The 27,232-nt window shown below is 41.1% G+C and overlaps 1 protein-coding gene across 25 annotated transcripts in view; it reads left to right on the top strand.

Annotated features, from left to right (window-relative positions):
* Positions 1-27,232, top strand: part of Unc-13 (unc-13) — a 697,844-nt gene that overhangs the window by 592,471 nt on the left and 78,141 nt on the right. For all 25 annotated transcript variants that reach the window (XM_076431953.1, XM_076431956.1, XM_076431950.1 and 22 more), the window contains 2 exons: positions 11,152-11,195; positions 18,958-19,048. In XM_076431953.1, coding sequence (XP_076288068.1) covers positions 11,152-11,195; positions 18,958-19,048 — 135 coding nt within the window. The remainder of the gene's footprint in view (positions 1-11,151; positions 11,196-18,957; positions 19,049-27,232) is intronic.

A 27,232-nucleotide genomic window follows, 5' to 3' on the forward strand; every position in this document is an offset into this window, starting at 1 on the left:
TCTGTTGCGACGCGAATAAACGCGGTTTTATTGCGCTCGGATGGCGGTAATGCGTTGTCGTGCCGCGATAAAATCTGCCGCCTCGCGCGACGCTCGGTTGGGATCCTCGCGGAATCGAGTTCAACCGACGGCGACGATTGTTTCGACAATAACAACGATTTAATCAGTTTTCCGAAGCATTAACGCGGCCGCGATAACCCACGCCGGTTCAATTTCAATTCCTGCGGGGTGACTCGTGAGGAAAATGCCGAGATCCGAGACGCCTCTCGCTTCGAGCACTTCGAGCTTCCCGTGATCCTCTCTAATCCTCTTTAATATTCCACCTATCTAAGGAGTACATTCGACTTGGTGGCGTTTATGTGCCGGGGCGCGCACACGGCGACAGGCGGGATTATTGCACCCGACGACCCACATCGCGCAGCCACAAGTGTTGACCCTCCGTAGCCCCGTTATCTCGGGAATTGAGTGGACAATCTCGGGATCTTGACTCCTCGCCGGATAAACCACGCGGAATCCCGGCCGGTGTATCAGTTTTGTAAGAGCGCGTGGGGGATTTTTCTATGGGCGGATTTTCGGGCCACCGGCGCCGTTTTTCGTAGCGATCCGGAAGCTTTTCGACGCGCGGCTTGATCGACCAAGCTTAGGCATCGGTAAACGAAACGAAGGAAGAGGTGATCGACGATCCCGATCTCGATCGGTCGAGCTACGCTTTTTTTACCTCTTCTTTTTACCGAGCGCTGTTTCAGAGATTCTCGTATACAATTTGTAGTACGCTTTTTCGACGATGACTTTTCTACAGGCTTTCCACGAGCTAGAATATTGATTGTACCACTTTTGGAACGGGAGTACCATTTTTAGGACGTACTGTTAGGCGCGGCGGACATCATATCGCCGCAAAATTCGAACGACGGAGAGTCGGTGTGCAATAATTTATCCGTCGGCCGGTGCAGCTCAGAAATTCTGCGGATTTATTTAAGCAAACTGTTCCGTTTTCGTGTCGCGTCGTTCATTATGGAGAGATTTCGCTTTTTATAGGGTTACGGCGTGAATATGTAATTCGGCGTGGAAATAAAACGAATTGTAGGGCTGGTACTCGAAAGGTGTTCTTCTCGGTGGACGGTGGAGTCGCCGGGTCAGGGGAATTCGCTCGAATTCAGGGGGAATACATCACGTGACGTAGAGTCGGGAGGCAAATCTTAATTTGGCGATTCTGGCGGGCGGCGACGGGCAACGATCGTTTTAAGGAAGTCGCTAACACGGCACACATTTCAGAGATCACTTTTACACCTACGAACAGCTGCTAGCAGCCCCGAATTCTTCAGTGACTTTTTACGAACGAACTTCTTTCTAGCTTGTGACGCTACAATTCATCGAATTCTAAAACTGTTTGGCAACGGGTAGCATTAAGCTTTATAGTGGTAAGGTTGGTAATATCGACGCGTAGGGAGACAAGCAGAAATATTAATCGCGCGATGATTCTAGTGGTATACAATATTTTATGAAACTCGTCGAACTTTACCTTTAAAATGGGAAAATCATTGTAAAATCTGAACTTGCTTTTTCGTTACTGATGTAATCAATCCGCGGTTCTACCGAAAGCTTCGATAATAACTCATGAGAAATTAATTGACTAATGGTAACACGTAATCATGGCTCGTCGAACTACACCTCATTTGATAATCATCGCTGCGAGCATAAAGCAATTTACGCGTCATTAACTTAACAGATGAAAGCTGCTTGGAATCATTCGAAACGATTCGAACGCGCCATAACATCATTTAGCTTCGGAACTGACCATTCAGCTGGCGAGATTCATTCTCTTCGCGATTTATAGAAATATTGTATACGACTGAAGTTTAAGCAGCGTTCGCTGCCATTAATCCCTTGCGTTGGCGTTTACTGCAATGGCAATCCCATTATCTTTCGCCATAAAAGTTTTCATCGCAGCCTGGTACATGATCAATTCACATTTTCATAGTTTCGTGCGCGATTCAGTTGTCCGACTTTCGTATAAACTCATACGTTCGCAGATTAATCTTCAAGTGCTATGATATAACCTTCAGATTCAATGAAAAATTGGATAATCAAAGATTAAATGAAATTTTAGTTTTTTACGTTACACGCTGTTACCCTCTCTCTGCCGCCCCTGGCGGAAGAGTGGGGACTGTTGGATCCCTCGCGTTCTATTAGGTGTGCAAATAAGACCTTTCACCTTTTTCTTCCAAATTTAAATCAGGTACAAGATTACGTCTCAAAGTAATCACTCTCATTCTCTATAACCTTTTCCCACCTGGTGGGTAAATTATAAATTCCATCCTCGAAGAATGACGACTGTTTGCTGGTTTTGAAGTCATCAATACATTTTCGGATATCTTCTTCCGAGCTGAAGTGTTACCCCAACAAGTGGTGTTGCAGATTCCGAAAAAGATGATAGTCCGACGACGGAGCCAGGTTGGGAGAGTATGCCGCATGTGGCAGGACTTCCCATCCCAACGCATAAATTGTGTTCCACGTTCCCTTTGCAACGTGTGGCTCAGCATTGTCGTGCTGCAAATCACGTGTCTTGTTCCTTGTCCAGTAAACGGCCGTTTCCGCTCTAGCTGGTCGTATAAATTCATTAATTGATTTTGATAATATTCGGCAGTTATTGTCCTTCCAGATGGAAGCAGTTCATAATGGATGATTCCTCGGAAATCCCACCACGTAGACACAAAACTTTTTTTCAATGCAAGTTCGGATTTGGAAATTTCTCCTTTCATGCCGTGAAAGCAAGGCAGCTGAGATCTCGGGCCTGTTTTTCTTATTCATTTCGCTTATTTCATGTGGGACCCATTGCCCTAACTTCTGAATCTTACCCAATCGTTTCAGTTAGATAAATACTGCTTGTCCGGTGACTCCCAATCTTTCTGCCAATTCTTCTTGCGTCTGGGTCGGATTTTCGTTGAGCAATTCCTCTAACTCACCGTCATCGAACTTTCTCGGTGCACCTGAACGATCGTCGTCTTCCAAATTGAAAAATCCGGCTTTAAATCTTTGGTACCACTTTTTGCATGTTCTGTGAGATACAGCGTTCTCTTCCAGTGCCGCGCGAGCCATTTCAGTAGCTTCTACAGCTGATTTCCCAAGCTGGAATGCAAAGAGTAAGCAGTGACGCAAATGATGCTTCTCGCACGCCATTCTTTGAAATTGTTGCATAGGACTGGAAACTCTTAGAGCGCTCATTACGACTCTTCTTAAAGCTAAAAGAACGCTCTCTTAGATGGCGCCACAATAGGGAACTAATTCGAATTCAGTCAGAAGTTATGATCGTTAAAAATAAGGGGGAAGGAACTTATTTGCACACGGAATATCTTCGCGTAACGGCCCTGATCCGCATTTGTGCGCTTCGTCTTTCGATGTTCTACCGCAGAAAAGCTACGGGACCAGATGTCAGAATTTGTGAAACACGCTTCGCGTTCTGTGACCAGATTTCTAAAACTGATGGGTCGCGATTCCATCGCAAGGGACAGGTAGCACGAACCTGCTGAGCTTTAACGAGCGCGCGGAATCTAGGCTCTGTGCTGTATTGTTAGCTGCATAAAACGGCTTATCGGCGACGCGTTCGGTGTAAATTTAACGAGCGGTTGAGCCGCGTTTTATTCGGTGCGTGCGTTAGCTCGTGCGCGAGCGAGCGAACGTTCGCAGAATAAACCGCGTTCGGTTGTGGGATGATGACACAGGCGAACGTGGGATCAGCCTGCACATCCTGTGGGTCTATCTGGCTGGCACAATTAGCCGCGCACAATACCACTGTCGTTACACGCGCGCGGCTCGCGGCCTACACCTAATCGCGGCTGCTTCACCGGTCAGCGTGTTGCGCGCGTGTATCGCGTCGTTACTATTATCGAGGGAACCGATTTCGCTGCTCATCTGCGCTTCCGGTGTTCACGTCGCACATCTTGCATCCACCATTCCGCCATTTCGTTGGACCCAGTCGGCCCGCACCATCCATTCAACTCGCATTGTCCTGATCAATTTAATTCCACGGTTTATTCTTCGTTTTACAAAATTTCCTAATAATCTACGACACTGATAAAGGCATTTTAAAATGGATAACACATCTTGTTGACAACGTGTGCCCGACCGAATGGGTTGAACAGTTTATAAAATATCCTCTTCTCGCACGATATTCAATGTCCATTATCATAAGCAACATCGTTTAGGTAGAACATTATAGTGTCAGATTACCCGTAGATTATTCACAGAGTGTAATCATAGTCGTTTTATGTCGCCGTTCGAAATCATTGAAACCCGTCGCATTTCCACACCCACCTGTATCCATCATTCTCGGGTGAAATCTCTGTTCTGCACGAATAGAAATCGTCTCTAGGCGTTCGTAGTTTTCGCAGTGCTGTCTCTACAGCACGAAAATCGTAGGATAATGATTTATAATGAAGATGCAGCACTTCCACCGACGTGTTTACGCCGCGTTATTCGCAGCGCTCGCGTTAATCATTGTTACATCGGCTGTATGCAAATCGCGCGCTGATTTCGCGATTGTCGGTCGTCGATTACTCAAAGGGCTTTCCTCGGCGAAGTGTAGGTACATTGCAGACGTATTATTACGCGGTTCGACTATGCACACGCCGCGCTCGTTCTGCAGCCTTCTGTTCGATATGCGAGCGTTGATAAAAGTTTTCATCGTGACACGTAGACGCGTCATTCGATATTTCTCCCCGCGAACTTTTTTCACTTTTCCCGCAAATCGGTTTACACGGGAAAATTCTGTAATGAAATTCTTGTGAAATAATCTCTCTCGTAAAATATCAGACGTATATCCATGAAAATCGTATACATCATCATCCAACATATCCATTTACAAGTATGAAGATTCTATGCGAAATATATTTAAGCGTTTATGGCAAATCAGGGACTGTCTAAAGTACTCTAGAGCTTACTTTACGTTCCACGGTCCGCCATTGAAATTCTCGAAGCACGGAGCAGTCAATCCTCGAATCCAACTCGATTATAGTTCTCCATCTAGCGATTCCCGAGTGGTCAACGAAGATCAGAATTCAAATAAGAACACATAACGAATCTAGAAAATATAAATTTGATTAAAAACTTTTGAAAATTTGTTCGGGATTTAAAGTCTGACTGAAACAATGGGTCGCATCGCGGTGGTGTCTTGTTTCGCGCGAGGCTAAATAATTTCCTCGTCGGGGTCGTGCTGGTTCAATGTTTCCTCGAGGAAAATGGCCATTCCGCTCTCTTTTTTGCGAAAGGGAGCACGAGGCCGGTGATTTTTCAAAGGCGGAGGGAAACGCGACACGTTATTCTGCTTGGGAACCGCTTGCCCACGGGGGAAGCCAGCTTTTCCGCAACGTTACACGACGCGCTTCCCGTGCATACGTAAACAGCCGACAGCCGTATCCTCGGGAGCTTCTCTCCCCGTGTTGTCCTTTCGTTCCGCTTGCAATTAATCATCGTGACGGGCGAACGTCTCACCTTCCTCCCAAGATTAGCCACGCGGAAAGACATTCGTGAAATTCGGTAGGTGGTGCTCGCTTCAAAAATGTCCAAAAATGACAATTAAAGAACATTTGTAAAATTTTGATTATAGTCTTGAATATAGTGGCGATAAATAGGGAAATTGGCCCGTCAATGTATACTACATTCTTCCGAAGTTGTAGTTATTATGTCTCTTTTTTTTCTTTGCACATATTAAGAGTATACTCCTTCAGCTAACTCCTGCACAAAGTTTTGATAATTAACTCAGCTTAATTGTTAGTAAAGTAAATACGAAACTTAACCCCCCACTGCATGATTTCTTTAATTGGGATGAAAAAATTGAAAGAGGGTCAGTTTTTGTGTTTTATTTAAGGGACAAATAATTAAAAAAATTAAAACAACATTTTATCAAATGAGATATAAATAGGGAAATACAGATTTATGGACTGAATGTATTTTATTTTACAATGTGTAAACGATATAAATGATATATTTAATAATACTTTATGATATATTAACTAATACTTTGTTGGGCCACCTTTCTTTTCGATGATTTGAGAGAATGCAGCGATCGATTGAAATATTATTCCATGCATCTTCGATTATTTCGTATAAATTGTTTAAATTCGTAGGTTTTTTTCATTTTTATTTCTTTATCTAAATCTACGTCATTCCAAGGATGCTTGATTGGATTTAAATCGGGCGACTGTAATGGCCAACACATAACGTTAACATTATGCTCTTCCAAAAACCGCTTCGCCTTTTGAGACGTGTGTTTGGGATCATTATCTGCTTGAAATATCCAATGTTCCGGCATATTTTCTTGAGTAAAAGGAATTAAATGTTCATTCAGGACGTCAACATATTGCTATCGCAAATTGGACCAGAATTTTATATCAAATTCTTTGTAAAATCTTCCATCTGAACCGAAGAGATTGAAATTGAATTCATGAATGAAAATTACTTTCACCCATTGTTGCCTTGTCCAGAGAAGATGCTCTCTAGCAACTACATCATGTTATATATAATAATTGCGGATAAATTTCCCTATTTGTATGCTCGCCACTGTAAATACACTGTAATGAATTCGGTTTTTAAGTTGGAAATTCTCCTGGCAAAAAATCGGTCACGGAATAATTTTTTGAAAATGGAGAACCGGAGTATTTCAAGCAAGTCAAACATCCCTCAGTTTCCACCAAACAGAAACATAGCTCGCGAAGCAATTATCAAAAAAATTCCCACACACAAAGGAAAAATGTATTTGACCAAGCGAGAAAATGTCGGCGAATATCAGGGCGGAATCGAATTCTGCGTGCCGTTCCTCGAAATCCGTGTAATTGGGTCCGATTACAATTTCTCGCGGCGCACTCGCGAAATGGAAACCTAATTACATCGCATCGAATTCGCGCCGGGTAGGAAAAATGCGCGGAATGAACTGTGCAATTTAGCGGGTCGCGCAAAGATCTCGTCGGTTTTGTGTCGAGCTGCGAGAAGGTCCATTTGTTCACGCGACCGGAGAAAATATCATTACCGTGCGCCGAGCATGTCGCGTGTTTATGGTCCCGAATGACATTGGAAGTCTTGCTCCGTGCGGTCGACAGGAAAATGGCGGATCGATCGATGACAAGTGAAACACTCAGTTCCTGTTTATATTACTCGAATAGGCCGCGAGAATCCAAATTGAAGATGCCACCGAGTGGCCAAAATGATCTTTGTTATTCCACATAAAAATAAATTAGGCTGTGGATCTTTACGCAAATGATTTTTTAATCGATCATATCATCTATCGTACCATTCGTCTCTTCATGAAACCATGGGATCAGAATAACTTATATCACTATCATAATTCCATATTATCCACGAAATAACATAATCCCCGCTCTATCAACTTCACATATCATCATTGGATCGCGGCAGTGACGAAAGTTTCTTATTTTCTGTATCGGAGCTTCTACATATATCAGAGTGAAACAAAGATATTTACTCGTAATTACGACAATTACGAATTCTATTTTGTACATTATTCACTTACGCATATCCGCGATCCTCGATCGCAGAACCACCGGAGCGCAGATGAGCGACGATCCCGACGCTTAAACGTTCGAACGTCTCGTCGAGGCATCGCGACGCCAGCAAATAAGCTGGGGAAAAATCGCGAGTATTTAAGATGGCGGTTCGTGGTTCAGAAAATGGCCGAACGATATCGGACTTCGGAGGCTGGGGATCGAGACTGTGAGTCTCTGCCAAAGTATCGCCGAACAATGATATTAATAATTAGTCAATATCGATGTTCCTTATTATGATGCGCGCGTCAATGGACGCGAACCCGTCGCGGCGTCTCGACAGAGCGGCCATCTTTGTCGCACGGTTTTTCATATCATCGGTGTGGTTTTCCATTTGTAAGCGTTTATATCATCGGGGGAAAAAGGGCGGGCTTGGAAACTGTTATTATATCCATTTCGGTGGGTAAACCATACTTTACTAGACTCAAAATTTGTGCCTTTCTTCTATATATTATGATGTACTTGGTGTGTAATCCAGTAGATTTTCGATCCTGTAGGATCAATGGTTCAGGAGTTATGCTTGCTTAAAGTTGAGCAATCTGCAGTGTTTTTGACAGGTAAGGGTTTGTAGTGAATCGCTAGATGGCAGCGCGGGCACACAGTAATATCGTTAACATAGAGAAAATATCTCAGAAAATGTTGGAGGAGAAATATCGTGGAAAATATTTACAAAAACCTAACCCAGACCAGTTAAAACGCAACATCGTGGCCACGTCATCCAAAATTCAAACAACAATCGCAATACCAGCTCTATATTATCAGTATTAACGCGTGCCCGTGCTGCCATCTAGCGGTTCTGCTCGGTAAGCGGCGCGCGATCGTCACTACAAACCAATATGGCGGCGCCCCTCCCTGTCAAAAACACTGAAAAATGCACAACTTTAAGCAAGCATAACTCCTGAACCATTGATCCTACAGGATCGAAACTTCGACCTGCAGCCGCCCCGAGTACAAATCTACTGGATTACATACCAAACACATCATAATTAATAGGAGAAAGGCACAAATTCCGTTTCCGGTAAAGTAAAGAGCAGCCATTTCGGTTCTTGCAACGGTTACGGAGATGAAGAACCGAAAATCTCGTATATTCCATGGTCTGGAACGGTAAAAATCGCGTCCGTTGTCGCAAAACACGGACTCCATAGGGCTTCGCACGATCGTATATCGTAAATCTAGCGTTTAAGCGAACTTAAAGGAAGTATGTTATTAAGGCCTAACACGATAGATAGCGGACAACTTGTTAGCAGGCGCACAAGTACACAATATTTTCGTTGTTAAGTAAACGCTTGTCAGAATTATACTCGCGAAGCGATGCTATTCCACGTAGATATGTAACATGTATAGTCAGTTATACTTCACTCGCTCGCGAATGCGTCTACGCCCGTCGGAGGACTGTCGACTACTCTAGTTCACTGTTACGTACGATAGTATTATTATTTTCGCATTGGCAGATAAAAAGCTACAGCTTTTAGAAACACAAGAAAAAGGCAATATTGTTTTCACCGTTAGACAATTACCTTGATTCGACAGTTTCCTTTTCTCTTTATGCATTGTAGTTTCGAATTTGGTTGGCAAAATCGTACGCGATTCCCGCTGAAATGGGACGCCATTTGTTGGCGTTGTGGGTTTAATTTCCTCGCGTCCTGTAGGAACGCTAACGCATTTAAACAGATGCCTCGGAAATTAATTTGCGTTACTGGTGTGTCGTCCGAAAATACAGAATATTGAATATTAATTTCGCGTTCGGTCCAGCTATGCAAAAACAGACCCCCGATAATTGCGCGCGTTTCCTTATTCATCTAATTAATGATCCGCAGTAGATATAAATTTTCTCTCTCTCCTGTAGAAATTCTTCTGTCTTTTCGACTTATTTTCTCACGTGGACACCTGCGCGCACGTTTCGCAATGAAATGATGGCTACAGGTAATCAGGAAACACGTCCTCGGTCCGGCGGACGCACTCGCGGGCGCACACTTCGTGACTGAACGCGAACAAACAGGCACAAACAAACCGAACAGAACGAATATATAAGACACATTGATGCGCGAATGACCATGCTCCGATGTTGTCTAAGCTTCTTCTCGGGGGTGGGTAATCGAAGGCCCGTGTACCGCGAGACCGTATCGCACGAACGAGAGTGAGAATGATGGCGGGGTCAAAAAGGAAGACAGAGAAACGTGGTTGGGACGGGTGGATAAAAAGGGGGGGGCGGGGCAAGGACGTAGAACGATGATGGCGTATAATGGGACGAAGATACCTGCGGCTCTAACTCTAAATACTTAATACTTGTTACGCTATCCGTAAGTTTATATTGTATCTCTATCGTGACAGAATTTACGAGTATTGTACGTGATATTATATTTATACGGGCTGTTACACACTGTCTCCAATCTTCCATTTCTCCGTGCGACGCCGGGCGAACGAGAGAGAGAACGAGAGGAGGCGCAGGCGAGTACAAAAACCCGAACAGAGAAAAAAAGAAACGAGGAGACCAGTGGGAACGAGAAGGAGGAAAACTCGGCGCAGAGAAACAAACGGTACACACGTAGAGACGAGAACTTCAGGGACCGCGCGCCGACACGAGAATTACAGAGAGACCCCGCCTCGCGGAGAACGGAGGCAGAGGACAGACCGATGTCAATTCCGATGGAACAAGCTACCACGGAAAAGGGGACGCTCCCGATCGCGCAACGACGCCGAAGAGATGTTCGGGCCTCGCCAAGCGTCGTCACGCTACAAGACGATGATCGTTTTCCGATAAATCGGAGGGAATCGTTCGACCGCGGCCGTTCCGTAAAACAAACTCGCTGGCTCTTGATTAACGACTCCGGGAACCGGCCACAGAAATTAACGGACGAGAAAAACGGCGTACCTGCCGGCGGAAAGAGGTTACCCAGTCGAATCGCTGGCTCGCGGGTCCTGTCCACCTCCGGACGCCAAGTGGAGCGGCGTTCTTCGAGAAAAACGGGTACGACGGAGGAAGGACAGGAGGAAAGAAGGTTTTCATCTCCGAGTGATCAGCTGAGTCGAGCCAGAGTCGCCGGATCAGGGGAATTGACTCGATTGGAGGGGAAAAAAGTACCCCTTCTCTTCTAAGACAGGACAAGCGTCGATCTGGCGACTCTCTGGTCGAAGATAGCGAACGAGGCAGCAAGGCGACTGGGAACAACGACGATCTCTTCCTTTCTCGGACGGCAGGACGACCGGAAACCATCGTCCGTCGCGAGTCCCTGATCTGCGCTCGGTACTCCGTTCCATCGGAGCTTTTCTTAACCCTTAAGTCGACGAAAAGAGACTGATTTGTGTACGGGGCAAAGCATTGTGCGTGCGAGGCCACGGGAAAACGGGAGAAGCGATCTCGCGATCGTATGAAAATTCGGTAACCGATTCTTCTTGGTCGATCCTTGATCCTCTAAATGATCGATGGCTCATATCTATCTCGCTCTTCCGAACCCGTGGCCACGCGTTTCCAAAGACTGTATACAATATTTTTTCGTACGCCTGCGCCATCGTTCGCGCGAACGCGCGTTCTCCGTTTCGTTTTCCTCGAACTGTTACTAGGCTTGTTTTTTAATAAACTTGTTTTTTTGTTTGTTAGAACGGCAGCGGACCGGGAGGCGAATCAGGCGTGAGAGGCAACGGGTGAGTACTAGGGTTTCCTGGAATTTCGATGTTTATGTCGAATACACTGAACATTTTCAAAGAGAATCACCTGGGTTAAGTATCTAAATGTTTGTGTTACTCTTTTAATTATTCTTTATTTTGCCTCGGAAAATCGGAAACCAGTGCAACGTGTTTTTTCGATATGTTGGAACACGAAAATCTGGTTTCGTAGAATAACACCGTGCTGGAACTAGATTTAGTCGAGCGAATTGTTTGTTGCAAGTAAATCGGGGTTGTTTTTTTTCACGAACCATATTCTGTAAGCAGCCGATAGAATATATCGGACACCGCAACAAAATTCCTGAAACTGGAAATTGATATTTTAGTGACACTTGATATTGTACATTGAAATTGGTACGAGCTCTAGAGATTTTTCGCAGCGTGTACAGGGTGTATAAAAAGTAATGGTCGTCCGTTCTAGGGGTGAAAATTATTTATATTAGGTGTACAAATAAGTTCGGTGCCTTTTTTGAGCATACTTTTGATCTTGATTTACAAAAAATAGGAATACACGAGTTTTTCTACAATTCCGACCAATTGCAATTTTTTAAAAAATATCTCTTCCTACCATGTAGTAAACTGATTGCTCTAAAATTTCAAAAAAGTTCAAATCGTACAGTTCAATATTAAAAATGTTATTGTTTTTGGAACGTCCAAATATTAATGGGAATCAGTGTATCTCAATTACTATTTCTTTGCGACATGTGGCTCCTTTCAAACTTATTCTCTTCTCGATCAGAAGAAGGTATTGTTTTAAATTAAACTTTAACAATAATTCTGTTTGTTATAAACAATTTTGTGGTAAATTTCTTTTACAAATGTCCACCGATCCAGGGGTGTAGATTCACCCCTACGACGGATGACTATTACTTTTTATACACCCTATACAAAAATGTCATAGAAAACACGGGAGAAGAAACAGTTGTATCGTTTTTCACAAACAATAGGACGGCGTCGGTGAAAAACAAAAATGTTTCGAAACGTATAGACGGATATGAATTGTTTAAGCGTTTAACTTCCAGGCGCGCCTCACGCTCGAACTTTTCCAATGCGCGTATTTACTATCACCGTTCCTGAAAGTTATGCTGAACTAAAATTCGTGGTGTCAGAGGCAGCATGCAAATATTATGCTTTTATGACAAGGTCGGGCAGGTGCAACTTTGAAGAGAATTTTTTACGTTCATAATAATAGTAGCAGTTGGTGAATGAATTTAATTTATCCCATAATAATAGTAGCGAAAGAAAATAAATATAGAACGCAACATTTATTATCAAAAAACTAGATTACATTAAACAATAAATTTAAAATATTACTCCTAATTTTCTTTTTTATTTTGAGTGTTCAGATAGTTTCTCTGGATTTTCAATAATTTCGTAAAGCTTGATGAGCTTATAATTATTGGAGCCATCGTTCTCCATTGCTTCTAGCATAACTTGTTTTTTTCATCTTATTTTTACAATGGGTTGGTATTCAACTGAAATAAAACAATTGATTTCGATCAGCTGCTCTTTACTTGTCAAAATGCTCAACTTTAAGCGACCATAGCTCCTTAACTACTGATCCTAGAGGATCGAAACTTCGATCTGCATCCGCGCCGAGTACAAATCTACTGGATTACATACCAAATACACCATAATTCATAGGAGAAAGGTACAAATTTTGAGTCCGGTAAAGTAAAGTTTACCCATAATTCGTGATACATAATTAGGTTAACCTGAAAATTGAAAGATATGTCAAAACAAATGACAAATGTCATGAAACATTGATTTTGATTGAGGGCTTCGCAATTTTGCACTACAACATAACTTACAGCTGCATTCGCCGTTTAAATTTCCGTTTGAACATTCACTGGCTACTATTATTATGGGACAGAGGGAGTATGAAATCATTGAAAAAAATTGAAAGACGGAAAATAAGGACAGAGAGATCGAGACAATGAAAGCGAATCTGTTCGAAGAACTCGACACGATACTGAGACAGGTCGGAGTTCATTTTTCACGGAGCCAATAAGATATGACACGGTAGATTTCTATTAGCGTGCTCGAGGAAGATGAACAATCTCACGTCATCGAACGCTGTCTGACAGGAGCCGAAGTAGAATTGGCCGCATGAATGACGGCTCCGTGGCCCTGTTCCTCGATAGAGTGGAACCTTCCAACCACACGGCCTGTCTTCCCAACCCTCCTTCTGTCTTCGTCGACGTTGAAATTTCAACGATAAATCAAGTTGTTACGCGAACGACTCGGCCCGAGGTTCGCTGGGGAACATAATAGTGGACGAAAGTATATTACGAAATTTCGCGGAGCAAACCCTCCTAACTGGACTATGAAATATTACACGAAATCAAAATGTGCTAAATCAACCCCTTTCAATTTGCTGTACCATTATTCACAATATTGTTTACATAATAAATGTGTCAGTATCGAATCAATTACTAAACAGTTAGGTATTTTACGAGGTATTAGACCAATTTCATATCCACAAAATTTAAAAAATCATGGGAAATGGAGATATCCTAGATCGCGGAAGAAATATTTCATTTTCAAGTTAAAATATCTCCGAGCCCAAAGGGTTAAATGAAAATTACATTCTAAATCAAGTAATAGAAGCGCTTGTTGTCTGTGGGTAGCTGTGGGGCGTCTTTAAAGTCCGTGACACGAGAATTCGGAAGATGTTAAGCTTGATCATGCGATTCCCTCGCTGGCCGAGGCTCATCAGCATGAAAGCCGCCGGTCATTTGTGTAATTCCGTTGTCGTAAAGGTTGATCGTTTCTTTGTCTAGCGTTTAATCGATCCGACTACGGACCCGCCGAATGACCGATTAAACGTGGAAACGTTTCGCTGTATCGATTCTTCCTCGCTCGAGAGTCTCGTAGCTGACCAACGGAATTAGTTCTAGCCTGTTTCGTAGACCTGTTGCGGGTCGTTACAGTGGACTGCATTCTTCAAGTACGCCAAGTGAATGAAATTATACTGGAAGTTTCGCATATTTGAGAAGCTACACAAATAGCAGCAACAAGATCCGCAGGGCACTGACATTACTTTTTATACACCCTGTAGAGTAACTGTACGTTTCTAAGCATCATGAAAGATACAACAGAAAATCCGTAGGTTTGAGTTTTATTCAGTCGCATCGCGGCATAAAGATGATATTATTCTCTCGCAAGTCATTTTAATACATGAATCTAGTTTCCCAAATCCCTACTCCATCCGTTTATTCTTGCTATTAAGCCGCTATCTTCTGTTCCATTGTGTAGAGCAGGCAGTGTTGGGCAAATTTTATTTTCAATAATAAACAAACGTGTAATTTTAATTGCAAATAATAACTAAACTTTTTATTTAAATAAAAGTAATTTAAATAATTCCAGTAGTGATCTGTTTATTATTTCTTATTTGCATATAAAAGATTATTTATTATTTGTGTGTGTGTGGATTGAGGTGGAAATCAAATAAATAGTTTTTGGTCCTCTCTTATTTCTTGTATTTTGTATATACAATGAACACACGTGCGCGTTTTTTGTCTAAAGTATAAAGCAACCTTTATATTGTTAATACAAATAATAATTGAAATTGTATTTGTAAATAACAATTAACTTTATTATTTCAAATAATTCATTATTTAGACTTGCTCAAATCATAAATAATTATTTTTGCTTTTTATTTGAATATCCAAATACAATATCCAAATAACTTGTTATATAAATTTTTATTGAAATAATTATTTATTTAAATAAATTTATTTATTGCCCAACACTGACAGCAGGCATGTCAAACTCGTTTACCACCAAGGGCCTCATTAAGTATTATAAATTAATTCTGGGGCCACAATAGAAAAAAATCAGACTCTAAATAAAAAGAAAACACATTTTTTTTTATTAACATTGCATACAAAATAATATACGCACAAAAGTTGTTTGTTTTCAAGTTTACTTTTTGTTTGAATAAGACTATTTCATTTTTGTTTCGAAGAATGTTTTTCAGTAACGAAATTTTCAAAATTTAATTATTTCTGAAATTGATTGTACACACGCTGGTCTGTTCATGTTGACCTTTCCGCAGTTTTATTATTTTTTAACGTTGAAAATAATGGTTCGCACATATATGTGCTACCACTGCTACCAAACATAACTGAAATACGTCTAATTGTAGAAATGTGGAATCAGAACATCCATATATTTCTGTTTCAATACGGAATCAAACTGCATTTTGATTAATTCCAGTTTTGCAGGTTTTGCACTCCAAATTCACCCTTCTGCAAGTCAATTTCACCTTTCTGTAAATCAATTTCGCCCGTTTGCAAATCAATTTCACCCCTCTGCAAATTAATTTCCATCCTTTTGCAAATCAAATTCAACCTTTTACAAATAAAGCATTTTTAAGTAAGTTTTTGTAAAAAAAATCAGATCAAATGTAAATTAATTGTTAAGAAATTCAATATTTTATTTACTGCAAATATGTTCATTAAATAGTTATTTAAAAGTAATTACCAATTCATTAAATTTGTAATTTGCGAAAACTGTGTGTAGATATGAATATTCATTGTAGCCATTTTCTTTAATCAATTTTACAAATGAAACTACATATTTATTGAAACGTATTGAGTATTGAGTCTTCCCTCGCAGAGTAATGACACCGTTCACGTGTGTCTAAAAAAGTATATAATTTAATCGAAATAAATAAACAATTAATTCTAAATATTCTTAATGGTTGAAATGTATTTGCAAAAGGGTGAAATTAATTTGCAAAAGGGTGAAATTGATTTACGGAAAGGTGAAATTGATTTGCAAAAGGGTGAATTTGGAATTGTCATCAACAGTTTCAAAGTTTTTGGTCGGGCCGCAAGCAACTTGTCGACGAGCCGCGTGTTTGACACGCCTAGTATGCAGTATACTAAATTTTCAATACGTCCAGGGGCGTGTCGTATTAAAATATGTGGTCACGAGAATTTTCTAAAATCGGGTGTCGCGTGAATAAATAAGTACACGTTATCGGGTTCACGCGATGCTCTTGGCCGGGTAAACAAATTATAAAAGAAGGCCAGAGAGCGATAATGGGCCGAAGCAATTCCGCGTGATGGATTATGTTGCGTCATACTACACGAAGTTCTGCTTATCCAACATTAATTGCCAGATCGCCGCGGCAACTTGGTGCAATTAAAGGTGCACTTGCAGCGAATTGGATCGCCGGTCTCGGGAAGCGATAAATCATGATCCACGAAACCGTTGTAACACATTCTCATTTACGTGCAAACGCTTGTCAAGTAGAAGTAATCGTTTTTCTAATTCATTTTGGGTTATTGTTATTTCGATTGTTTGACCAAAGGCCAGTTACTGCGTCACGAACCATACAATTCCACTTGTCCGGCCATAGGCTGGCCTCATTCCGCTTATATTTGGTCGTTCCTATGCCACTTGCTTCACCATAAACCGACCTGCTCCACTTGTTTGACTATAGGCTAGCCTATTCCACTGGCCTGACTCTAGGTCGCGTTTATCACTCTTGCCTGACCATAACCTAGCATATTCCACTTGAATGCCTATTGTATAATAGATCAACTACGTTCTATTTACCGGAAAAATATTGCAAACGTCTTGTTACAATTTTCGGTTTATCTCTAACACTGGAACTACCACACCACTCAGAATGACTGGTTTTACAATTTCATTTTAATATTCTTACTTCATGTTACATTTTCTTCCCGCAATGACGTTGATGACTTTTGCAGCGATAACTAAAGGTGTAATGTAATGAATTTAATTTTTGTTTAATTTATTCAGAATCAAAGTAATTTTGTGTCATGGCTAGTTATACCAATACCAGATTGAATAGCTGCCAACATTCTTTATAACCTCTCTTGACAAACCTGCCGAATTTGCGTTGAAGAAACAATCGAATAGGACCTTGAGATGACCTTCATTCCGTCTTCACACAAAGGGTCTAAACTGTATAACCTGAAGAAACTGATCGAATTTCTTCTAATCTCGAAAAGTAATCACAAAGTGTATTACGGTGATAATGAAGTTAGATGGGACAAGGTTTGATTTCGGGTCACTCGAAACTTCTCGTGGGCCTAAGTAGCTCGACAAGAACTTCGTCAAAGCCGAGATTACCCATTTCATTCGAAAGTTCGATTACTTTCAATCTAATATCGACTCAAGCTCAAGCCTAACTTAGGAAAGATTCATAGCGATCAGATTTCCTTTGACACGCGATCGCCGTACGGTCGAAGTCTCTATAAATTCACCGGCCAACCGATGATTAAGGGCTCCGTGGTTTCACAAGATTACCTTTATTGCGCAACCGTACGTCGAGAATCGCGTGAACTCGTTTTTGTCGTTGGCACTTCATTTGAAGTACAAAGTCGTTCCACGTTCAATGTAACGCAAAGTGTCGCTAAAAGATCGTACATAGTTCTCGTTAATTCAAGAAACTTGTTTGAACAATGAATTATGTTAGGTTGGCAACTAAATCCACGACCTTTTGTTTCGTTATTCCTTTATTGTATCATTGTACAGTAAATCTTCTATAAACGCAAACGCTTCGGGAGGATTCGTTTGCATTTATTGTAGACGGACACTATTTCTTTGAGTTTCAAAGTCCGAGCCGAACGTAGAGAAGGACAACGCGTGTAAAGAGAGACTCTCCGCGTCTCTTTCTTTCCCATACGCTGTCCTTCCTTGCGCCCGAAATTTTCATCGTCAATTAAACCACTAAATACAGTTGAAATTACATCGTGTTTGGTCTTATTTTAACCCGGCGTTAGTTAGGTGGGGTCCCACAGACCCCACAGATTTTAGATTGATTGTAACATTGTAAAGATGTTTCATTAGTTAAGTATTTTTTAATAATAAAAATTTAATTTCGTGGATCTGCGTTTTTACTCTGATAAATTGCAAGCCTCTTAAGCAATACCTAATCTTATAAATATGAAAAAGGTATTTATTTCTATAATACGATATATTATTTCGGGGGGTCTGTGAGACCCCACCTTACCACTTACGATACATTTTCCCACCTTACCAACGCCGGGTTAATCAGAAAAATGCCACAAATATATTGGTGAAAGTTTCATAAAAAAAATAAGTAATGATAAAAACTGTTCAACGGACTGAACACCGCTTCGCAACGTTCTCTGCAAGATATATCAAGTTGTCCCAAAAGTTTCTTTTCGAACGTATTCTTTCAATGTTGCTAAATAAATACAAACCATGCGACAATCTTTATGTTAATGTTTTAGTACTTCCTAACATGAATTTGCATTATGTGCGTGAATCGAAAACCAACTTTTGGGACAATCTAATATTTATTTAGCAATATTAACCCCTTGCCTTGCAATGTCGTGTCAGACTCGTGATGAAAATTCAGAACAGAGTCTAACATATTTATGTATGTTATTAATTTTCTTTAAACCGAGATGAAAATCTATTTTGGTTTTGTTAATCCATAGTTAATGTAGAACATGTAGGCCTTTTTAAATTTATTATAAAATTTAAAGGGAAAATTTCAAATTAAAATATAAACTAGTAGATTTATTGTAAAATTTAAAGGAAAAATTTCAAATCAAAATATAAATTAGTAAAAAGCCTTCTTTTTTAGGAACTGATCAACTATAAAAAAAAGATCTAATCACTGAAACCGTAAAATAAATCGTAGGGCAAGGGGTTGAAGGATCACATTCCGACAGGAACTGTTGGGACAACCTAATACCTTTGGTTGAACTGTTCTGCTATATTTTTTCAGGCATCCTGGAGACAACCCTTTCTACAGCAATATCGACAGCATGCCGGACATAAGGCCGCGCCGAAAGTCGGTGCCATTGGTCTCCGAGCTGGTACGTAAACAATACTCCACTAATCTCTCTCTCTCTATCTCTATCTCTATCTATGTATAAGACTCGCGAGTGTGCCTATAATTCTATTACAGCATTAACCGTGCGACCCGTCCGTATTCGCGGAAATGAACAAGCGTGGCGACGGTGTCGTTCCCCTGGTTGATCGTCGTCGTCCTCCTCCATGTTTAACTGTCGTCATCGACGTTGTCTTGGTCATGGTCGTCGCGTGCTTTCTTCAAGAGCGCAAACCCGCCGTCGCATGGTGGGCCAAACTTGCAAAACTCTGATCAAAATTCGTCGCTCCATTAATTACACATTATTAATTAGAAACGGAAATGTTTCACGGATTTTCCGGGTCTAATTATATCTTTATAAGAAATTGAAACTTCCTGGCTTTTCCGAATGAGATTTTATTAATATTCGTTTCGAAAGACTTGAAAGTAACTCTTTATTTGATAAATGAGTGCGGATGTAAGTCTGCATAAAGTGTTTGAATTAGTTCCGTCTGTTTTGCGAGAACGGCCCGCCGTGCATCGAGTTAATTAACTGGATAACGCGTTTTAAATAACGCGACCACGCTCCCGCCGTTGAATTCTTGCGTTCAACTTGCTCGAATTCTTCCAGCCCATACCCGGTCGCGAAGTTAAACGGACCACGTAAATTCCCCGGTCTATCCACGCCTTTTCAACTAGACAAATCGCTCTACTTTTCCACGTTAACCGAGTCGATTAACCCATTCAGCACCGGGCGATGATATACGACGATTTTCACGTTTAAAATTATGTGTCTCTCGCAGAAGTGTGCCGTGAAGAACATGAATGCCATTAACAGAATTTTTTGACCCACACACACAACTCGCAATGATGTAGAACACTCGGTGAGAATAATATACATAAATAATGCACACTCTATAAGGGTGGGGCAATAACTATGTCCATTTTGAATATTGCCGTTATTTGTAACAATATGAGAAAATGTTATATACAAAACTTACACGGTATAGAGGGGGGCATAGTGTGACACAAACAAATTCTGCGTGGGTGGAGGCACAGAGGAGATCTCAAGGTCACCTTGACTTTTTTAAATAGAATGTGCATTTTTTATACCACAGATCGATAGAGTATTAAATTATGAGTATAAAAGTGTTGACCTTCATGTGTCCTAAACCTAATAGTTACCGAGATATGATCCAAAGAAGAAAGAAAATTGTTTTGATAATATCTCGTTAACTATTAGATTTAGGATATATGGAGGTCAGTACATTTTTGCTCGGAATTCGATAGTCTATCGAGTCGTGATACAGAAAGTAGATGTTTCCATTTAAAAAAATCAAGGTGACCTTGAAATCTCCTCTATGCCTCCACCCACGCAGAAAATGTTTGCGTCACAATATGCCACCCTCCATACCGTGTAAGTTTTGTATATAACATTTTTCCATATTGTTACAAATAACGGCAATATTCAAAGTGGACATAGTTATTGCCCCACCCTGTATACTCGATGTATCCGATACAACTTTTTGATCAGCATTGATAGCACCGTTGTTACTGGCTCGACAGTTAACGTGTTAACGACTGCAACTTTTCCGACCGTTTTGCAAAGTCCATGAGCACGGTCGCAACGCAAGCTTTCAAAAGCTCGGCGCTGGCTCCGTATCGATCCGGAATGGAGTCTTTACGTGTCGAGGAAATAATTTCGTAGATCGGCGGCCACGATACACCGAGATAACGTTTTACGCGAACGCTAAGGGGTCCCCGGCGTGTTCCCTGATTTCCATACCTGTCTGAATTAACCGGAACACCCGGAGTACACCTGCCGTACGATTTTCGGCGTCGCTCCGCAGTATTGTTTTAACAGCTTAACGGTCCCTTTTGTACACTAAAACGAATCGAAACGGAATACATTTCGGAGCTGACGATTTTTAATGTACATATCCCATTTAAGTCGACCCGAAGATATTTTAAATATGTTGGTATCTAATCAATTGGTAAACATTTTTGTATTGTATGAGGTATTATCAGTGTTGGGCAAATTTTCTTTTAAATAATAAATAAACGTGTGATTTTAATTGCAAATAACTAAACTTTTTATATAACTAAAAGTAATTTAAATAATTCCAAAAGTGATCTATTTATTCATTCTTATTTGTCAATACAAAAATAATTGAAATTGTATTTGTAAGTAACGATTAACTTTATTATTTTAAATAATTCTATTTAGACTTGCTCAAATAATAAATAAGTATTTTTGCTTTTTATTTCAATATCCACTTAACAAATAACTTTTTATTTAAATTTTTATTTAAATAAATTTATTTATTGCCCAACACTGGGTATTATATCAATTTTATATTCACACAAAAAAAATTAATACACATATATCGGGTTGGCAAGAAAGTAATTTCGGTATTTTAAGGTGAAATATTAATGAATAAGATATTTTCCCTTTTGTTCGATGATCTTTTGCCAAAAAGAATGAATAAGAAAATATTTTATTGATCAAAGTTTATCGCTTGAATAAAGAAATTCGGTTTTATTTCACCTTAAAAGACCGAAATCACTTTCTCTTTCCAGCAGGATAGAGTGGAATTATTCTAGGTCGGAAGAAATGTTTAACTTTTGATTTTCGAATTATGTGCACTCACTTTTCTTGACTAAAAAGAAATATTTTTATACGGTTTAATTACTCAATAAAATACTCCTAGGGTTTCGAAAGTGAATATTCAATACTATATAAAAATTCCTAGAATTCGCAGTAATTTTACTAATTTAGCCGAGGATCCCCCCTTCAATACACAGTCCGACGGAATCGTTAAAGTCGTTGCCGCCCCAAACTTAAGGAATAAAGTTTCCCCATTAAGTGCTCGGTCTTTGTCGTCCCGGGGCGAACCGTAATTCCGAGAAAGTGAAACCGGAATCTGCGTCGAGCCTTCTCACCCCTTTGCCGAGTCTTCCCTCCGAACGAGGGAGGAAACTGAGTGTCGATTTCACGTCCAATTAGTTTCGCTTTTTCGCGCAATCCCCAAACTGATTTCTTCCCCCCACCCCCATCGGAGGAAAATTCATTCGAAGCTAACCGAACGTTTATAGCTTTTTTTCCCCCAATTCTCACGGCACAACAAAGACTAATTCCCCGCGAAGCCAACCGTTAGCTCTGGGCGTGCTTTTAATTGGAAACCATCCCTGGCGCGCTTTTAACCGGCGCCTGTCGCGTCTTTCTTCTTCCACTTCATTTCGCCGGCGTTCATATTTTCCGCCCTGTAATTGAACGTTCCGCTCGGACTTCGGTTCGGCGGACGTCGGCGGAAAATGCTCAGACAATCGGTCACAAACACTTTCGTTGCAGTCGTTGCACTGTTACTGCGATTCGTCGGCTGCCAGAAACAATAATAAACCACGGATGTTCATATACTATTCAGAATACAACTAAAATTGCTTTAATCAAGAAATACCAAAAATGTTGTACTTCCTCGAAGGAAGAGAATCACCTGAGGAATCACCCCTTTCAAGTGCAACATTTTTAGGACACAATACATATCAGATGATTGCATAAGTTCGTGCCCGATTTTCGTAGATGTCGGAAGACTGCACTTTACAGTGGAGTGTAGAAAGAAAAATTGTACAAGTAGTCACCACATTCTTTTCTACAATTCATCATCTTTCTACAATGAGAAATGAATGGTGACTATATAAATGATTAACAAAGCTGTATTCTTTAAAATTCAACCATTGAATTTAATTTACAAATCGGGCACGAACTTGTGCAATCATCTAATACAGTGTTTCCCAAACTTTCGACATCTGTGTGCCCCTTCTATAATTTTCGTAACACTGAGTACCCCTCGTAAAAAAAAATAAAATAAATAAAAGTTATATTATAAACAGCATTCATTATAATCAATGAGAAGGACACTGTTATTAGGTTGGAAAGAAAGTTCTTGCGATTTTTATTATAAAATCAAAATAACAAAAACCGTAAGAACTTTCTTTCCGACTTAATACATACATAGAAAGCCCGGTGCAGGGGAAACATTGATCTAATACATACAGTATAAACATTAAAATTAAAAACATTCGTCGGCTGACAGAAACACTAATCTATTCAGAATGCAAATCTAATTGGTCTAATCACGAAATACCAAAAATGTTGTGGTAACACAATGTACAGTAAACATTAAAATCGGAGAACATTAGTAAAAACAGTCTAGGATGACAGTGATTGGGTAGGCGACAGTGAATGGGTCTTCCACCCTATCTCCACCTAAGCCACCGGTAATAACCTCCGAACGAGGTCGGTTCGCGGCGATACAGTTTATCAGGAGCAAGTGAACGACCAAGAATTCCCTAGGGCTAGGTGCGTGGTAACAATAGCCATAATCAAGGCGAGATTAGAGTACCGAATCGACGGTCGGGATCTTGAAGAAATATCATCGACGACCACGACCGACACCGATCAGAGCTTCATGTGTTCTAGTGCTTCTTGACCGTCCCATCGGAGTGTGCTGTTCCCTCCAGTTCCTCCGACTGTGCAATTCTATTTGTACCTTTGCTGCAGAAAGGAGGAACCTGTCGTTCTATGCAAATCCCTCCTTTACACGTCGACCTTATGTCCCGGATCGGCTTTGCTCCTTCCCAGCTCCTTTGTCTCCCTAACGTCGTGTCCTTTGCGCGCGTCCACCATCGCGCGAAACAGCAACGAACTCTCCCCGAGACCGCCTGGCTCCGCTTTTCCTATCCCAGCTCGAAACCCCCACAAAACGAAGATCGATACTTCTGTTCCACTGTCCGCGCAACCTTCGACAAATGATCGAAACGATTTTACTATCCGACGATAATCGACGAAGCAATTTGAAGACGAAAGCTGGACCCTGCTTCGATCGCGATCAAAAACTCGCACGTTTCTGTTTACGATGATCTTCGACTTTGCAAGATGCATCGGCAAAGATACGACGCCGTTAACCGCGGAAATTGCAGTTCGCTGGCTCCGAGAGTATTAACGCCGGCAGTTCGCTACGAATCGTCTGTCAACGCGACGGTCTGCTGTTTGTTCACTTTATTACCGTTTCGCAGTCAACGCATGCGAAACGTTACGAAATCATGGCAGATTTTTGCTCCCCGAACTGGAAGCGATTCCATTTAGATTGATGAAGCGACGCGGCCGTGTGTTGATTTTGAATATCGTTTTTTTTTTTTGCTCTGTATATATCTTCTTAACGCTATAGGCAGATCGGTTTTATTGGCTATTGAATTTTGAGATTTTTCCGATTCCCTGAAATGTCGAGTGAGGCGATGATGGAGTCGAGTGGTAAATAAATCGACGAAAGTTCGAGGCGGATAAAAATATTTGTGGTCGACAGATCGACGAGTTAGCTGATGGACAATGCTCCGGAAAGTGTTCGATCTGCAAAAGGCATATTATAAAATGTTTGTTCAAAATCTTAAATCTCCGAAGGTTCTTGATCGATTGCTTTGAAATTTTCACACAACGTTGCATTCGAATACGCGCGAAAACGTGCGCTTTCTCTTTTCTTTCTTTTGCATTGAACCAGACCGAGCCAAAGCAACGCGTGGCCGGGTACAGCCAGTAGTTAAGTAATTTAGTTTCCTATTTTTGGAGGACGTGGCAACCGAAGTAGTAATTTCGGTCGACCGAAGGGTCGAAACGAAGTTCGTCGGAACATCATACCGTGCATTTATCAGATCTCGATCGCCTCACTCGACGGAACAGTTTGCCGTGGGCTTTTACAGTCCAATAAATCTACCGGGCAGAAAACAGTATAGTCAGATTACAATCGACGTTGCGGTGTTCGAATGACTTCGCAATTGTGTACACGCAGCCATTAGAAAGTCGAGCGCTCGTAAAACCTGCTGGCAGAAGCGGAGCCGGGACCGAGCGGTTCACGCTTTCGTTTTCATTGCCGCCGAATTACACGGCCTCGTTGTGCCTATATGGAAATATTTGTGTTGTCGTTCCACGGTCGAATCGTCGCGCACGAAAACGACGCGGTCGTGCCAGATGTCGCGCCGGAACCGAACAGTTAGGGCGTACTAGACGCGATTTCCTTGTCTAGTCTCACTTCTTTGGGTACACTTTTAATTTGAGTACTATTTCACGTGTAATAAATAGACAGCGGATCTTTATGCAAAATAGAAACGTTCCACCTAATTTGCAACCAACTGCAGTGCAGAGCTGGGCATTAATCGATTAAAATTTTAATCAAGATTGATTAATGTGTACTTATTGATTAATGTGATTAAAAAAGGTAATCATGAAGTTAATCGTTGATTAAAAAAAGAAATCATCGAAAAATCGGAGACTGATTCAATCGATTGATGAAGTTAATCGTCAATCGTTGATTAAAAAAAGAAATCATCGGAAATTTATTCGTCAATCGTTGATTAAATTATTGCCCAACTCTGCTGAAGTGAAATTGAAATTTATTTTCACTCTTAATACGTTCAACGGGTCGAAAACAATATAACAGTATTTTTATTATAAATTCGTCTAATGATTGTAATGCTTTCAATTACACCTACTGTTGTTCAGTAATAAGTTTCACGAATGAATTAAAATTCTTTCAATCACACATCGTACGGTACGGCTATTCGAAATTTCGGGTGAATCGAAATTCTCTCATTTGTCGAAAAGCGCCTACATCCAATCCCGCAGCCCGACCCCCGCCCCTCACAACCCTTACGATCGCGATGGGTCGATCGAAAACGCCGGGCAATCCGGAATTTGAAATTCGAATTTAAACGGCCCTCGAGCCGGAGTTTGTTTGGCGCCCCGATATTCGGGAGCAAAGTCAACCAATTGTTCCCTCTTTACGAGTGAATGCGCTTTTTCCTTTTTTGCGAGAGTGACCGCGATAACTTACATGATTTTTTCATATATATTCTGGGCCGGTTTCGATCTGCATTGCAGAGACAGAAGTGCGGTCCGAGTTTCCTCCGCGAATTGTCGCGGAAATTTTGACGAAACACAGTTTTCGTTTAATTTTATTGTTGCGAATTATATCAATGAAACATATTTCTGTGAATTTTCACCGAATTCCATCGTCCCCTTGATCAGAAAAAATTGCTGCAATTACTCCGTCGAGGCTTCCAAATTTCAGCCGTGTCCGCTTTGAAAAAATGATACGGGCAGCTCGGTAACGTTGTAGCTACTTTCATTAAGGGGAACAGTGCCGCACGCGCGCGTGTGTGTGTTTCAATATGATACCCCTTGATGGAGCCGGCTGCAATGTTGGCAGAATACGGTGTTACAATTTTCCCGAGAGAACGCGGAAAATTGTAACACCGAAAAGCCTCAACAGTGGAAACTGTGTTCCAAAAGAAAAAAACAATTTGCACTAATCACGGTCGTTTAACAGGGAATTGTACCAACACTTTGTTATCTTCTTGCCTTTATTTAATTGCGCTCCAGAATACAGTTCTCTGGGTTAAAGTGATTTTCCACTCTTGCACAACATTGCAGACTGATTCACAACACTAATGTCGCCTACGCGACACCCCTAGAGAAGCTAGCTGCAATGTTGGGAAGTCATCAAAGTTGATTTTCCCAGGAGAGCACAGCTTACACTCGAACGCGGAGTTAAAATCAATTTTTGCTCCTTCTCTTGTTCACGACTCAACAACAGCTCGGCGCTGACACTACGTGGCCCGAAACGTTGTCGGATTTCAATAACCAAGCAATTCACATCACACGCGCCCTTATGGCGTCAAAGTTCGCGTGCTCGACTAAAAAGAAGCTCGTATGCCGGCCCTGATAGGGTTGAAAACAACTACCTGCTACATTATTATTTACAAAATTGCACGTCTGCGATGCTCTCGAATGACGGCGACTCGGAAAGATGAAATTGGCTCGCACGAACCGCACGCGTTGCGTTCGGAACACGAATGGCGGCTCGGGAATATTGAGCGACACGAAGCCGATTAAAATTTGTTGAAATTTGTTGAACATTTTATCATGAATTATCACGAACAGAATTATTCTATCTATTTCCACATTTAGCAACGTAACGAAATTAAGATATCGCCAGTGGAGACTAAAATGAATATTTCATATTTGTCAGAAATAAAGGCAGAATTAGAAAAGTACCTCCGTAGATGATTATTCTAGCATCAGCATATTCGATTTTGCATTCTTTCGCGTTCTACTTCGGAGGTCGCAATTAATATTCAT

Source organism: Lasioglossum baleicum, chromosome 10, assembly GCF_051020765.1.
Source record: "Lasioglossum baleicum chromosome 10, iyLasBale1, whole genome shotgun sequence".
In the NCBI taxonomy this organism is placed as follows: Eukaryota; Metazoa; Arthropoda; class Insecta; order Hymenoptera; family Halictidae; genus Lasioglossum; species Lasioglossum baleicum.